The 12,306-nt window shown below is 43.7% G+C and overlaps 1 protein-coding gene and 1 long non-coding RNA gene across 3 annotated transcripts; one reads left to right on the top strand and one right to left on the bottom strand.

Moving 5' to 3' along the window:
• Positions 1–879: 879 nt before the first annotated feature.
• LOC123072139 (uncharacterized) lies at positions 880–9,404 on the top strand. Its single transcript, XR_006434851.1, has 5 exons — positions 880–1,159; positions 6,750–6,968; positions 7,037–7,069; positions 7,649–8,089; positions 8,170–9,404. It is a non-coding gene; the product is annotated as an uncharacterized lncRNA (long non-coding RNA).
• On the bottom strand, positions 1,602–6,996 carry LOC123072138 (potassium transporter 5). 2 transcript variants are annotated; one of them, XM_044495692.1, is made up of 10 exons: positions 6,800–6,961; positions 6,113–6,335; positions 5,400–5,648; positions 5,032–5,082; positions 4,665–4,925; positions 4,446–4,498; positions 4,080–4,194; positions 3,735–3,989; positions 1,974–3,174; positions 1,602–1,768 (listed from the first exon to the last, which is right to left on the bottom strand). In XM_044495692.1, exons 1-9 carry the CDS (start codon positions 6,959–6,961, stop codon positions 2,195–2,197), a joined length of 2,349 nt encoding a protein of 782 aa, XP_044351627.1. In that variant the 3' UTR covers positions 1,602–1,768; positions 1,974–2,194. The 2 variants fall into 2 exon arrangements, with proteins under 2 accessions (XP_044351627.1, XP_044351626.1); XM_044495691.1 differs by having other exon boundaries at positions 3,735–4,194; positions 6,800–6,996.
• Positions 9,405–12,306: the final 2,902 nt, after the last annotated feature.

Genomic DNA, 12,306 nt, shown 5'->3' with positions numbered 1-12,306 from the left:
ACACACACTTCGACCAACACACACTTCGGCCTATGCCCCCCCTTCAAGATGTTTATGAAAATTAAACAAGCCGAAGGCGAGCAGGAGGTTCCCTCGCGTCGGAGGCGTCGTGTCAGACCGCGACGGACAACGCGCCGCACGCCGCACGAACCAGCACGCTTTTCTTCAATTTAGTAAAGTTATACGCCCGTGCCTCTCCTAGTGTTCACCCGTGCCTATAAAGAAGTCACACGATTGAACAATTCTGAAGACTGCCGTTTTACATTAAAAAGTTGCTTTTTTTGTTACTTGAAAGGTCACATTTGATAGTGTTGGTAGTCCCCGCCCGTAACTACCCCATAAATCTCCATTACCCGGAAATATAATGGGAACAGAAAGGGAAACGAAAAAGGGAAACAGGGAATCAAGCGCGCGAACTGGTATTTTTTTTGTGTTTTCGCGTGAAAAAGGAAAACGAAAAAATGTCGTAGTATGAGGGTCAAAGTACAAAACGTACGAAACCACAAGCCGGAAAGAAAAAATCGGGAACCAACCGGGCCACCTGGTTTTTCCTGACGGGAGCGCTCCGCGCGCGACACTTGTCGTGCGCGGGGCGCTCCCGAACCGCTCGTTACGAGCGCTCCGAAGAAGCGCTCGTTAACTAGTTGCTCTTCGTAGCAGCAGTGCGCGTGCCCTGAAAAGAAAAAAAATACCGTGGCCGAACGGGCGGCCCAACGAACGGACGGATGGGCCTTCTGTGCGATTCAAGGCCGTCGCCACAAGGCCGTAAGGCGCCAGACAATCATTTTCCAGGCCCAATCGGGACTCGATCTGTTCCGTGTGGTTTTACGGCGCCACAGGATGTACTCAAAAAAAAAAAAAGGCGCCACAGGAGCACCGAGGCGATCGGCTGGTGGCTCCTCGCCGCCATATCCGGTGTCCGGATCCTCCCTCGCGGCGGCGATGACGCGTGCTTCGCTCCTGACCAGCGGTCTCTTCTCCTCACCCGCCGTCCTCGATTCGTTTCCCTTCTTCTTCTGTTCCAACTTCCAACGCTGACCCAAGCATCCTCTCCTTGCGAATTACTCGCATAGCAGTAACTAGCGGACGGGTGGCAAGTGGAAGCAGAGATCGGTCTCTATATCCATGTGGATTCGCCCAGGTGGAATGGAGTGCATAGGTATGGACACGACCTCGCAGGATTTGCTTCTCGTGACAAATGCCTGTGAGATGTTTGATGGAATGCCTGCCGGGACCTCTTTTCATGTCGAACTAGTTCCGTGCACAAATCTGATGCTTTTCTTGTCCTCGTACCTCATGGTCTCGCCTTCTGATTTCGGAGCTCAAATCGAGTAGGGTGATAAATTCTTGATTTTTTTGCTGAGAACACAATGTCTGAACTCTGAAGATAACTGATGCACATTTGTTTAATCCACACTCTGGCCCTTCCATTTCTTACAATCACACGGTTGGTGGTACAGTAGCTCAAATGCACAATTAGTTCTTCCTCTTTTTGTCATGTTTGGTAAATCTGTTGCCTCGCCTCCTAAACAAAAACTTCTGAAATGCCAGGTGCTGGCCGCATACAATTCGTAACATGCTGTTACAAAATTTCACATGAATGTACAAAAGTCATACTTTATTTTTTGTTTAACTTTTGCCAGTAGGTTACAATCTTTGTGTACAACTGCACATACTAAGTTTTTGAGTTTTCCAATAGAAGGCAAAGAGTTGGCCAAACTAGGAGTTTAACACTTAACAGCTATGCATCCCTATTGCTAACAAACACTTAAAAAAGGGGGGCAGCCCCAGTGCATGTAGCTCCCGCTTGCGCAGGGTCTGGGGAAGGGTCCGACCACTTTGGGTCTATTGTACGCAGCCTTTCCCTACATTTCTGCAAGAGGCTGTTTCCAGGACTTGAACCCGTGACCTCATGGTCACAAGGCAGCAGCTTTACCACTGCGCCAAGGCTCCCCTTCATTGCTAACAAACACTTATGCAGTACAATTTCCCAAACAAAAATATTACTATATGGTAAATACCCATTGCATGTACTGTAGTTTCACCACTTGTACGCGTAAAATCTCTCCATCCTCTGCTGTTCAGTCAAGGAGGCTGTTTACCCGGTCGCCGCCTTCCTCTGCATATCCTTTCTGCACTTGGTACTGAGAAAACTGAAGCTATTGTCAATCTCATCAATACACTGAGCATCTCTCTATATCTCGTATGTCATTCCCACACGCAGCAGCCTGTTATGTGGAACACATGTGATCTTCTCTGGTTGCCTGAAGTTCTTCCTCATGAAATTGTAGGCGTAGTCAACTATTATTTTCTTCACCAAACCGGCATTTTGCTCCGCCACCACGTTAGTTTCTCCCAGTAGATGGACAACACCATCATCCATCCCTCTCTGAATAAACTCTATCTCATCCATTAACCCGTTCACTGGGCTAGCAGTGATTCCATCCAAAAACCTTTTCGGCAACCTTGCATCTTGAACTTCAACAGAAGGCTCCATTGTATCTCCTGATTCTTCGAATGCATTATCTTCTCCTTCAAGGGAATGACTACTTTCGCTGCAGAGTGATTCTTGATGGATGAATTGCTTCAAGTTCCCAATAAGCAAGTTCTCGAACTCTCTTGGATCTTCTACTTTATTGTTGTAACCATAGCGCACCACACATCGGAATACCCTGTATTCTCTTGGCTCCACATATCGGAAGAGGAACCGTTCATTTGTTTCTATATTGCTGATTGGTAAGTACTTTATTGAGGTAATCACAAGAACTGAATGGATGGAAGGTACTTTTTCTACCAAATGGGGCAGTATGGGTGGGATTCCTTGCACAAGCTCAGAGTACAGAACGCCTATTCCTGGCAACCTAGCAAGATTTCTCCTTGTTGCCAAATCTGCCACATAGTTGTTTGACACTTTGTTCTTGAGCTCGTATTTGTACCGATGAACATGAACATAGTGCCATGTGCCCATTATAAGCATCAAAATTGCTGCAAAACCTAGTGGCAAGTAGCCACCTTCTACAAATTTGTAGAATGCTGAGGATAAGTACAGGAGCTCTGCGCCGCCAAATATTATTGGAAAGAGTGCAATCCACAGCAAACTTGTCTTCCATATCATGGCCATTACCAGTGTGACTAGAAGTGTTGTTATGAACATCACAAAGACGACAGCAATACCTGCATATATGATGATTATATTAATATTATAAAACTGATGCATTATTACTGAAAGTAATGAAGTGAATTTGGAATGTGGATAATACTTGTTACTTCTTTGATTTTATAAGAATAAGTTGATGGGTCAAGATGCCATTCGAATTTGGAAAAAAATGGACCAATCCGGTATATTTTAATCAATTAATCATGCTATGCAGACATTGTCATATCTTACCTACAAACTTATATATTCTTGCTGAATTCCATAATTATCATATGATGATTTCACTTTTCTGGTTTTGGCAGCCTAAGCAGCAACGGCAATATAGCATATTAGCGAGTAACGTACTACTTGCCGACAATCTAGGCAAATAGACGAGGGAAAAAATCATTTTATAAGCAATTGCAGTGCATCTGTGTTTATATTGAAATTTGCGGTGAAGGCTATTTAAGAGAAATTGCATGAAACAGTTGTGTAAGGGAATAATAGAAGCGTGAGATATCTCAATCTTATAGCAGAAATGATCTTCAGTATTGAATTATTTACACCTTTCTTTATATAGAGTTGAGGATTTTCTTACCATATGCATTGCCAATCTTGTCTGTAGTTTGGAAAATAGCTGTCACAGCTACACATAAGATCATTAATGCATAGTTGATCTCAGGGATGTAGACCTGCCCATGATACTTTTTTGAGGTGTGAGTGACACGAACCCGTGGAAAGCAACCAAGAACTTGGGACTGAGCAATGATTGCAAAGGCACCAGAAATCATAGCTTGGCTTGCAATTATAGCAGCAGCCACGGCCACCACAAATGTTGGCCAATATAATGGACCTGTGACAAAATAAACGAGTTTGTTGTTAAATATTAATCTTTGAGTGCCTAACTCATTCAATTTCTTAGCTGATCCTCTTATGATCTCACCTGGGATTGATTTGTAGAATGTATCTGCAACATCTTCAGGGTGGATGCGAAGATATGCAGCCTGTCCCATGTAAGCAAGCAGTACTGATGGGAGCAGAACTGCAGAAAAGCCAATCTGCAGTGCAATACAAATTTATATTAATTGTCTAAGTGGAATAAATGGAAAGTTATGAATAAAATTAATTACAAATTCATTGATCGAGGAAAGTATTTTTTTCATAATACTGTTTTATATAATTCGAAAGGATTTATTTTCCATAAGCATAACTGCACAGAGTTTATTCCCTCTCCAGTCCCCCTTTCTGTGCATGCACTCAAAATCAAAATAATGAAAAGGCTAATTATTCAGATGAGTTGCTTGATTACCTGAATTGCTCTCACATTGAAGTGACCAAGGTCAGCAAACATTGCTTCGGTTCCTATTTCAATAAAGACACAATATCCATTTTCAAGACTTCTGAATAAATAAGGAACATTTATTCTTTTTTCAATATCAGTGCAGCACCTTGTGGGCCTATTCTATTAGTTGACATCTTAGGGTGAACAATTGCAAAGTTCTGTATTGAACTCATGACATGAAAATACCTGTAATGCATAAGATAACACCTCCAAGAGAAATCCAGCCGTCCTTGCCATTTCTTTGGAAATATTCTACTATATATTGTGGGTTGAATGCTTTCAGAATGCCAGTATCATGTTTGATCAAATTATAGATTCCAATGCCAGCAATTAAGATGAACCATATAAAGATTACTGGGCCAAATGTGTAACCAACTTTGTCTGTGCCAAAGCGCTGAACAAGAAAGAGGACGATCAGAATGCCGATTGCGATGCCAGCAATTTGTCCTGTTGATGAGATCAAAAGAGTCAAATAAAACTGGCACTCTAAGATAGTGACAAGGATGTAACTTTCACTGCTAAACAGAGGGATGCATCCTAATGATTGGTATACCTTGAGTTAACGACTTTGCTGATTGCTTGATTCCCGTAACTGCACTAAGCACTGTAACACAGTAAAATGGCAAACAACTCTGTTAGCTAAGTTGAAAGCAATCATGCTTATAAATATATTACAGTGCAAATTGGGCATTCTATCATCTAGCAGAATAATAAGCTGCTCTAATACTGTTCTGAATGATAATTTCTCTGTTCGATATTTTATCCCAATAACAATTATTTAGCATGAGCATGTGTTCAGTTAGTTCATAAAGTAGATGTGGCACATTATTTATTCAAGAGTCCACATGTTTTAACTATCCGGTTGCATGCGGGTTATTTTAAGCTGACAGGAGATGAGCTCAAGAAAGGAAGGATGCTCACCTGAAATACATGGAGTTAGCACACCGTCACCAATAACCATTGATGTTGCTAGAATTGTCACTAGGAAAAGTATGACCTTAAATTTCGGGCTGTTTTCCATCTTTTCCTTAATCCAATGAGCCCGCTTGACACGATTTGTGGGAGACTCTAACTTGTAGTGAGAGACTGTTGCATCTTCAGCCTGCTGGTTCGGTATCAAGCTAATCCTAGCATACCGAGATATCAAGGAATAAAGTGCAAATGTTCCACCTGCAAAGGTTGTGAACTCATAAGACATGACAAACTAACATGAACAAAATATTGTTTGCATGCATATGGTCTCTTAAGTACTCCCTCTGTCTCATAATATAAGAACGTTTTTCAAGCTATGTAAGCTTGAAAAACGTTCTTATATTATGGGACGGAGGGAGTACTTCTTATCACATATTTTGGGTTTTCTTTTATGGAACTAAGTGCCTAATGCTCAGACCCTGGCACTTCTAATGATTGTCAGTACTCTGTAAGATACTGTCTAAACCAATGCAGTGGGATTGTTGGAATATTTATGTTACCATTTATTTTTCTATATTTTGCTCCTATGGCCATTCGTTTCTATATTTTTTTTAACAGAAACACTGGCTGTAAAATCAGCACAATCTTTTCTAGTTTTTTAAAAGTCTTCTCTGTAAACATGCAATTTCTGTCAGGAAGATAAGTGGAAGGTATTTACTTACCATCGCCGTTGTCATTAGCTCTCAAGACAATGAAACAATATTTCATCAATGGAAGGAGAAGCACAGTGTAGATAATCAGGGACATGACACCAAGGAGGTCATCTGTGTCCTTGATCCCACCAGTAAAGGTGCTGGAAAACACATAGAGGGGCGAAGTTCCCATGTCCCCATAAACCACACCTAGGCTCTGGAAGGCCAAGTGCAGTGTCGTCGCCCAGCCAACCTGCTTTGCAGGAAGAAAGAGTAGAAAATCAGAGTCAGATTTCAAAAAATTACATTCACCTCAAGTAAAGCAGCTTATTAATATTCTCAGTTGTTTGATTGTGCAAGCTTAAGATGTTAAAGCAGAAGTTAATTAATATGGTTGGTTGTTTGGTTTTGCAAGCTCATGATGCTGAAGCAGCTGCTATGTTTAGTTACTTCACGTAATTAAGTGATAAGTCTGCCATGATGGGATGACATCATAATACATTAGTTACTTTTAGCAGCCTTCCTTGACAAAACTGTGCTGTCTGTAATATTACAAGCGCATACTGTTATCTTTCTGTGAGATTTCTTGTTTGCAGTTCATGAGAAAGCACCCCATCATAACAGGAACCAGAAAATGTTGATGCAGCTCCCTTGCTTGTATTGTAAGGAAATGAAGATTTCTGTTGAACCGAGGAAGAGAGCAAGGGAAGAACAGACCTTGGCTGCATAGCTATAGCCACCAGGAATCTTCCCGGCCTCCATATGCAGGGAGTCGAACCTCTGCAGCCTCCTCGGGGGCGACGGCGGCACCTTCACCGACGCAAACGCAGAGCCCGCTTCAGCAGCCCCATTGCCGTTTGTTTTCAGAGGCTCAGCCATCGTGGAGGTACGATGATGATCTCTCACTCTTACCGGCCTTCTGTGTTATTGTTTAACAATGACTTGCTTTTATAGGCACACACCGGGTGGGCCCAGGCATGACAACAGGTTCGTTACTTTTCTCTGTAAACCGCGTGTGATCTGAACCTGTGGTGCTGGGGTATGAATGTGGGATCCTCGTGCAACCAACAGGCTTCTCACTGAATGTTGGTGAAGTCAAATATTGTTATCGTTTGCTTTAGTCGGTCTCACCCTAGCCGTCTTTCTACGCCGTAGTCGGGAATCTTGTGATCTTGAACAGTAAGGTAACCAGGGAAGGTGGCTACGGGGGATGGCACGGTGACTTTTCTGCATGAGCTTCTCTTGTCACCTGTGACTTGTGAGCGTGTTTCATTTGCAGTTTATCTCTGCTTACTTCGTGGCAGTGTAAAGAAAATTTCAATGTTGAATATGGTTAGAAAGTTAGAATATGGGCACTTAGATGGACATCATGAACTAATCACCATGTCTCAGATGAAAAAAGAACTCTATGAACACGGATTTAACTGCTCATCGAACTCTGTGCTGATATTATCTGGTGAAAACTTTGTTTCAGAAAAAAAAAATCTGTTCTAAGTTCTAACAACATGGTTGCACTGCATTAGCAAATGTTTACTGTTCTAAACTTGATTTTTGCAACCCGTTTAGCAGGCCCTGTGACGTCTCAACCAGAAGCCAGCCACACATGCCATCTCACCATCAGACCCGTCAAGGGCTTTGAACAGTGTGTAACAGACGGCCCAAACCGGCAGGCAAAAGGATTGACCCGCGGTGCCGTGCGCCCGACTCGAGCAGCCGTTCTAGGCGAGCGGAAGACGACAAGGCAACAGCAGGCCCGCCCGGTGGTTTCAACTCCCTTTCGTGCGAATTGCGATGCGATTCTCCCAAGCCGGAAGGCGGGCTTGACCGGACACACTGACTGACCATGTACTCCGTATCATGTATGCATGCTTTCTCGCGCACGCAGGATCTTCCCGGAGAACGGTCGTCCTGATGGTGGCATCCCAAGTGATAGGCCACTTGCCTCGCCAAAGTGGCCTGGCTCTTTTGACCGCATGCACATGCGCGTGATCTGATCACATCACCGAGGTACGTACTATGTCTTGGGTTTTTCGCACGTCGATTGTTGCTTGAACTTGGCTGCTTCTCCTCCTGCCAAAACTTTCCAGGCTTAGTCAGTCAGTCTCCGGTGCGTGTGGCATGGGCAGTGGATTAGGAGCGAGCAAGTAAACGCCGCAGCATCGCTGCTGTGCTGCCAATGTTCCACTGCCAGCGTAGCTTATGGTGGTTTTACCAGTAAGTATAGTTCATTTTTGGGATGCTAATTACCAATCAAGCGCACGCGGGAATCTTTCGCCTCGGTATTATTTTGAACTCGCAAAAATCTCCATTTTTGAGTTTTGCTTTTGTAAGAAATAATTTGGGGGTTTCTTGAATGGAAATCGAGGAGGAGGCCTACCTTATTTTATTTTTTTGAGAAAGAGAATCGCCTGATGTTTCAAAACAAAATCAATAAAAATCACAAGAGGGGAAATAGTATGCCTGTTGACTTCACTTGCTGCTGGTAAAGAAAAGCATTTGGAAAATCATGGGCATTTAATTTTGCTTGAAAAACATGGTGCGATGGTCCATGAATGAATGCTCGCTTGCTTTGTTTGCCGGTTGTTCTTGCTGGTGTTTCGTCATCTATGTATTGAATGATGCTCGTGCGTATGATGACATAGCCGTTATTCGGGTTGTGATCATCACATCCAGCTTCAGCCATCTTCCTTGAATCTTGACCCATCTCCCCACCCCTACTTGCCATTCCCATGGTTTTCGTTTATATGGGAAATTTGGGCTACTTTTCTGATGACATCACTTTTAAGCCCATACGGTCACTTTTTTAGAATTATTGCCCAACTTTATTAATGCATAATGTTCATAGGTACAAGGGTATCATCATACGGATTACACAACCAAACATGGCGTCCTGTGTCTAGATTACATGCAAACTTGACGAGATTGTGTGCTTCAAAATTAAAATTCCTATGCTTGAAAATAAATTTACAAGATTGAAACCTAGCCTTGCGCTCCAGTATTTCATGCAGAATTGCACCGTGACTTCGTCCGGAACGTTGCTCAATGTCATTCACCACTACCTGACAATCTGAGGCAACACAAAGCTTCTCTGCTCCTAGATCAACCGCAAGTGACATAGCCTCTTGACAGCCCAAAGCTTTTGCGCTCCTCTTTCGGTGGACACAATAAGGCAACACTTTCGGTAGATTTAACTACAGTAAGAGACCTCCTCTACAGAGTGAGCCACCGTGGACCAGAATAATGAGGAAGCAACGGTTTTCCTGGTTTGCGGGTCATGGTTGACCGGTCCACAGTTGACCGGATGACCATTGACTTTTCAAGAAACTGCATTTAAAAAAATAGGAAATTAAGGAAATTTTGCAAAAATTCAAAACAAACACCGAATTCAAAAAAAGTGTGCGATTTTGAAAACTAAATCATGAATGTAATTTTTTGTGCCTTTTGAAAAAATGTCATTGATTTGGAAAAATATCATTACTTTTAAAATATAATTTAAATTAAAAAAACCACGAATTTGAAAAAAATCTGATTTCGAAAAAGTTCATCAATTTTGAAAAAATGGCAAATTTGTAAAGAAATTGGTCAAAATAGGAAAAACTTCGTGGATTCGACAAAAAAAGTGGATTAAAAATTCATCGAGTTTTAAAAAATCATGAATTTGAAAAAGTTCACGGATTTTCAAAAAAAATCTTGGATATGATAAACTTCGCAGATTTTGATAAAAAAAAGTTCAGAAATTTGGAAAAAGTTCATGAATTTAAAAAAAATCACATTTTTGAGAAAGGGCACAGATTTGAAAAAAAAATGAATTCAGGAAAAGTCTGTTCATTTATCACATCATAGAGGCCTGATGGTGGCGTCCCAAGGGGTCGGCCACTTGCCTGACCAAAGTGGCCTAGCTCTTTTGACCACATGCACATGCGCGTGATCTGATCACATCACAGAGGTACGATGTCTCGGACTCTCTTTGCACGTCGACTTGTCACTCGGCTTTGGCCGCTTCTCCTTCTGCCAAAACTTTCCAGGCTTAGTCTCTAGTGCGTGTCACACGGGCGGTAGAATAGGAGGAGCAAGTAAGCGCCGCAACATCACTGCTGCTGCTATGTTCCACCGCCGCTCTGCCAGCGTAGCTAGTATGAAGGTCTTATGGTTCATTGGGCTGTCACTACAGTGTACGCTGGGATCTTTCGCTTTGGTATTTCAAAGAAAATTTATCGCTTTTTTAAAGGAGGATTACCCCGGTCTCTGTATATGAACGATTCATATAGCAACACCAACAACAACAAAAATCTTTTGGGTTTATCTCCATAAGAGTGGCTGCGTTTTTACGTTGGCTCGCCAAGCCTATCACAACCCTTCTTCTTTACCCGGGCTTTGGACCGGCTATGTTGAGACAACATAGGCGGAGTTTGAACGATCCATATAGCCATTTTTATTAATTATTCATAAAAACCTTATAAAGTAGTACATTAGGTAGTCCGAAGCCACCGTCTTAACAACAACTGTCGCTACTCCTATCAACTTGATGAAGGGGTGCCAATAGTCCGAACCTAATAACAAACAGACGCGCCAGAGCCTAACATCTAAAGCTAGAGCCCCAACCGAGCCACATACTGGGTTTGGGGTACAAACCGGTCCGACGCATTCTCATGTGTCGTCGCTGCCGTCTTCCACCAATCCATCTTCAGAGCAGAAATTAATGCACCGACCTTGCCAGGTCTCTCTGCTATCGATGCCACCATGATGCCAAACATCGTCCTCCTCCTGCGCGAGTCCATCTTCGCGCATTGGACGCCGAGTCTCCATTGCACCATGCCACCGAGATCCGCCGCCATCAATGAGTAAGATGAAGCACCGCTTCACCAAAGAAGCGTCCACTGGTCCCTCGAGCCCGTGGACACCTCCAAGAATGACGCCCTCAAAGGGAAACGACACCAGAGCGCCGTCGTCATCCGATCTACTGATCTAGGGTTTCCCCTGAGGGTAGCGGATAAAGGTCTGCAGCTTCTTCACGGGGATGCCTTCAAGAAGGTAACGACACAAAAGAGCGCCACCATCGCCGGTCTTGGCAAGAAGTCGAGAATGAGGTTTTCACCTGGATCCACTCGATGAACCTTCATCTCGCATCGTGTGCACGGACCACCACCGATCTCCGCCGCCGCGGAGCAAGCAAACTACTCTGGCCAGATCAGATCTGACCGGAGGGCCAACCACGCACGCAGCCGACCAGACCACCAAATCCCTCCATGCCGCCGCCGATGCGAGGTGCCGCAGCGCCACGGCCACATCCACCGCCGCTCGCCGCCAGGAGAGAGCCACCGCCGGGGAGGCTCGGATCTAGGGGCACACTTCCGCTCGCCCGGGTGCCCCGCGCCACCCTCGCGCACGAGAAGGAGAGGCTCCTCCGCCACCGCCGTCAGCCGCCCGGGCTTTGCTCGACGGCTTCCACTAGCAGCGGCGGAAGGAAGGGATAGGAAGGGGAGTGACCAGCGGCTAAGATTGGGGCCCCTCGGCCGCCCATGCGGGTGCGATGAATGGAGGAAGTAGCGGGCGGTGATGGCGCTCAATGAGTACCATCGTTTCTAAATTTGCTTTTGTGAGAGTTATTTGGTGGTTTCTTGAATGGAAATCGACCCGGGTAGCTGTTTTGAAACAAAATCAATAAAACTCGCAAGAAGATAAAAGCATGCCATTGTTGTTCAATTTACTTGCCGGTAGAGAAGGGCATTTATTTTGCTGGAAAAAACTGATGACGTGATGACCAATCATTCCCGCAAAAAAAAAAGACGTGATGACCAATCAATGAAGGTATATGTAATTTCCAAACGTTTGGATTTTATCATTAGATCCGACTGACGCGGTGGCTGTTAGATTCGCTTGTCGCGCGTGCAGAGATTTCTCGGAGGGAAAAAGAGCGCCCAAACGTTTTCGTGTTTTTAATTTAGGTTCGCTAAATTTCATACTCTATTTCCGAGCGGGAAAAGGACAAGGAGGCAGACCCATATGAACGAACTCATTTTTGGAAGGATCCATGCATTGTGTTTGTACTTGCGCCAACACCGCCGTAACCTTTTTTACCTAAAAAATTGATACTATCTCCGTTTCGGTGAATAAGTCATTCACGTAGTTTTAGGTTGACGATTTAACCATTTAAATATGTATTATATGTGACAAAAAATATATATTCAGAAACTACAACCTTGTAGAAATCTAGTGATATACTT

This window comes from Triticum aestivum, chromosome 3B (assembly GCF_018294505.1).
Source record: "Triticum aestivum cultivar Chinese Spring chromosome 3B, IWGSC CS RefSeq v2.1, whole genome shotgun sequence".
NCBI lineage: Eukaryota > Viridiplantae > Streptophyta > Magnoliopsida > Poales > Poaceae > Triticum > Triticum aestivum.
Note: the sequence above shows the minus strand (reverse complement) of the source record. Positions and strands in the feature narration are given on the sequence as shown.

What these genes read in the sequence shown, in the direction of transcription:
- LOC123072138 (XM_044495691.1), bottom strand. Translation starts at nt 6,961, where the DNA reads ATGGCTGAGCCTCTGAAAACAAACGGCAATGGGGCTGCTGAAGCGGGC. An exon ending in GCTATAGCTATGCAGCCAAG is followed by an intron (nt 6,336 to 6,799) that starts GTCTGTTCTTCC and finishes CCTGCAAAGCAG; the next exon opens with GTTGGCTGGGCGACGACACT. An exon ending in AGCAAAGTCGTTAACTCAAG is followed by an intron (nt 4,926 to 5,031) that starts GTATACCAATCA and finishes TCTCATCAACAG; the next exon opens with GACAAATTGCTGGCATCGCA.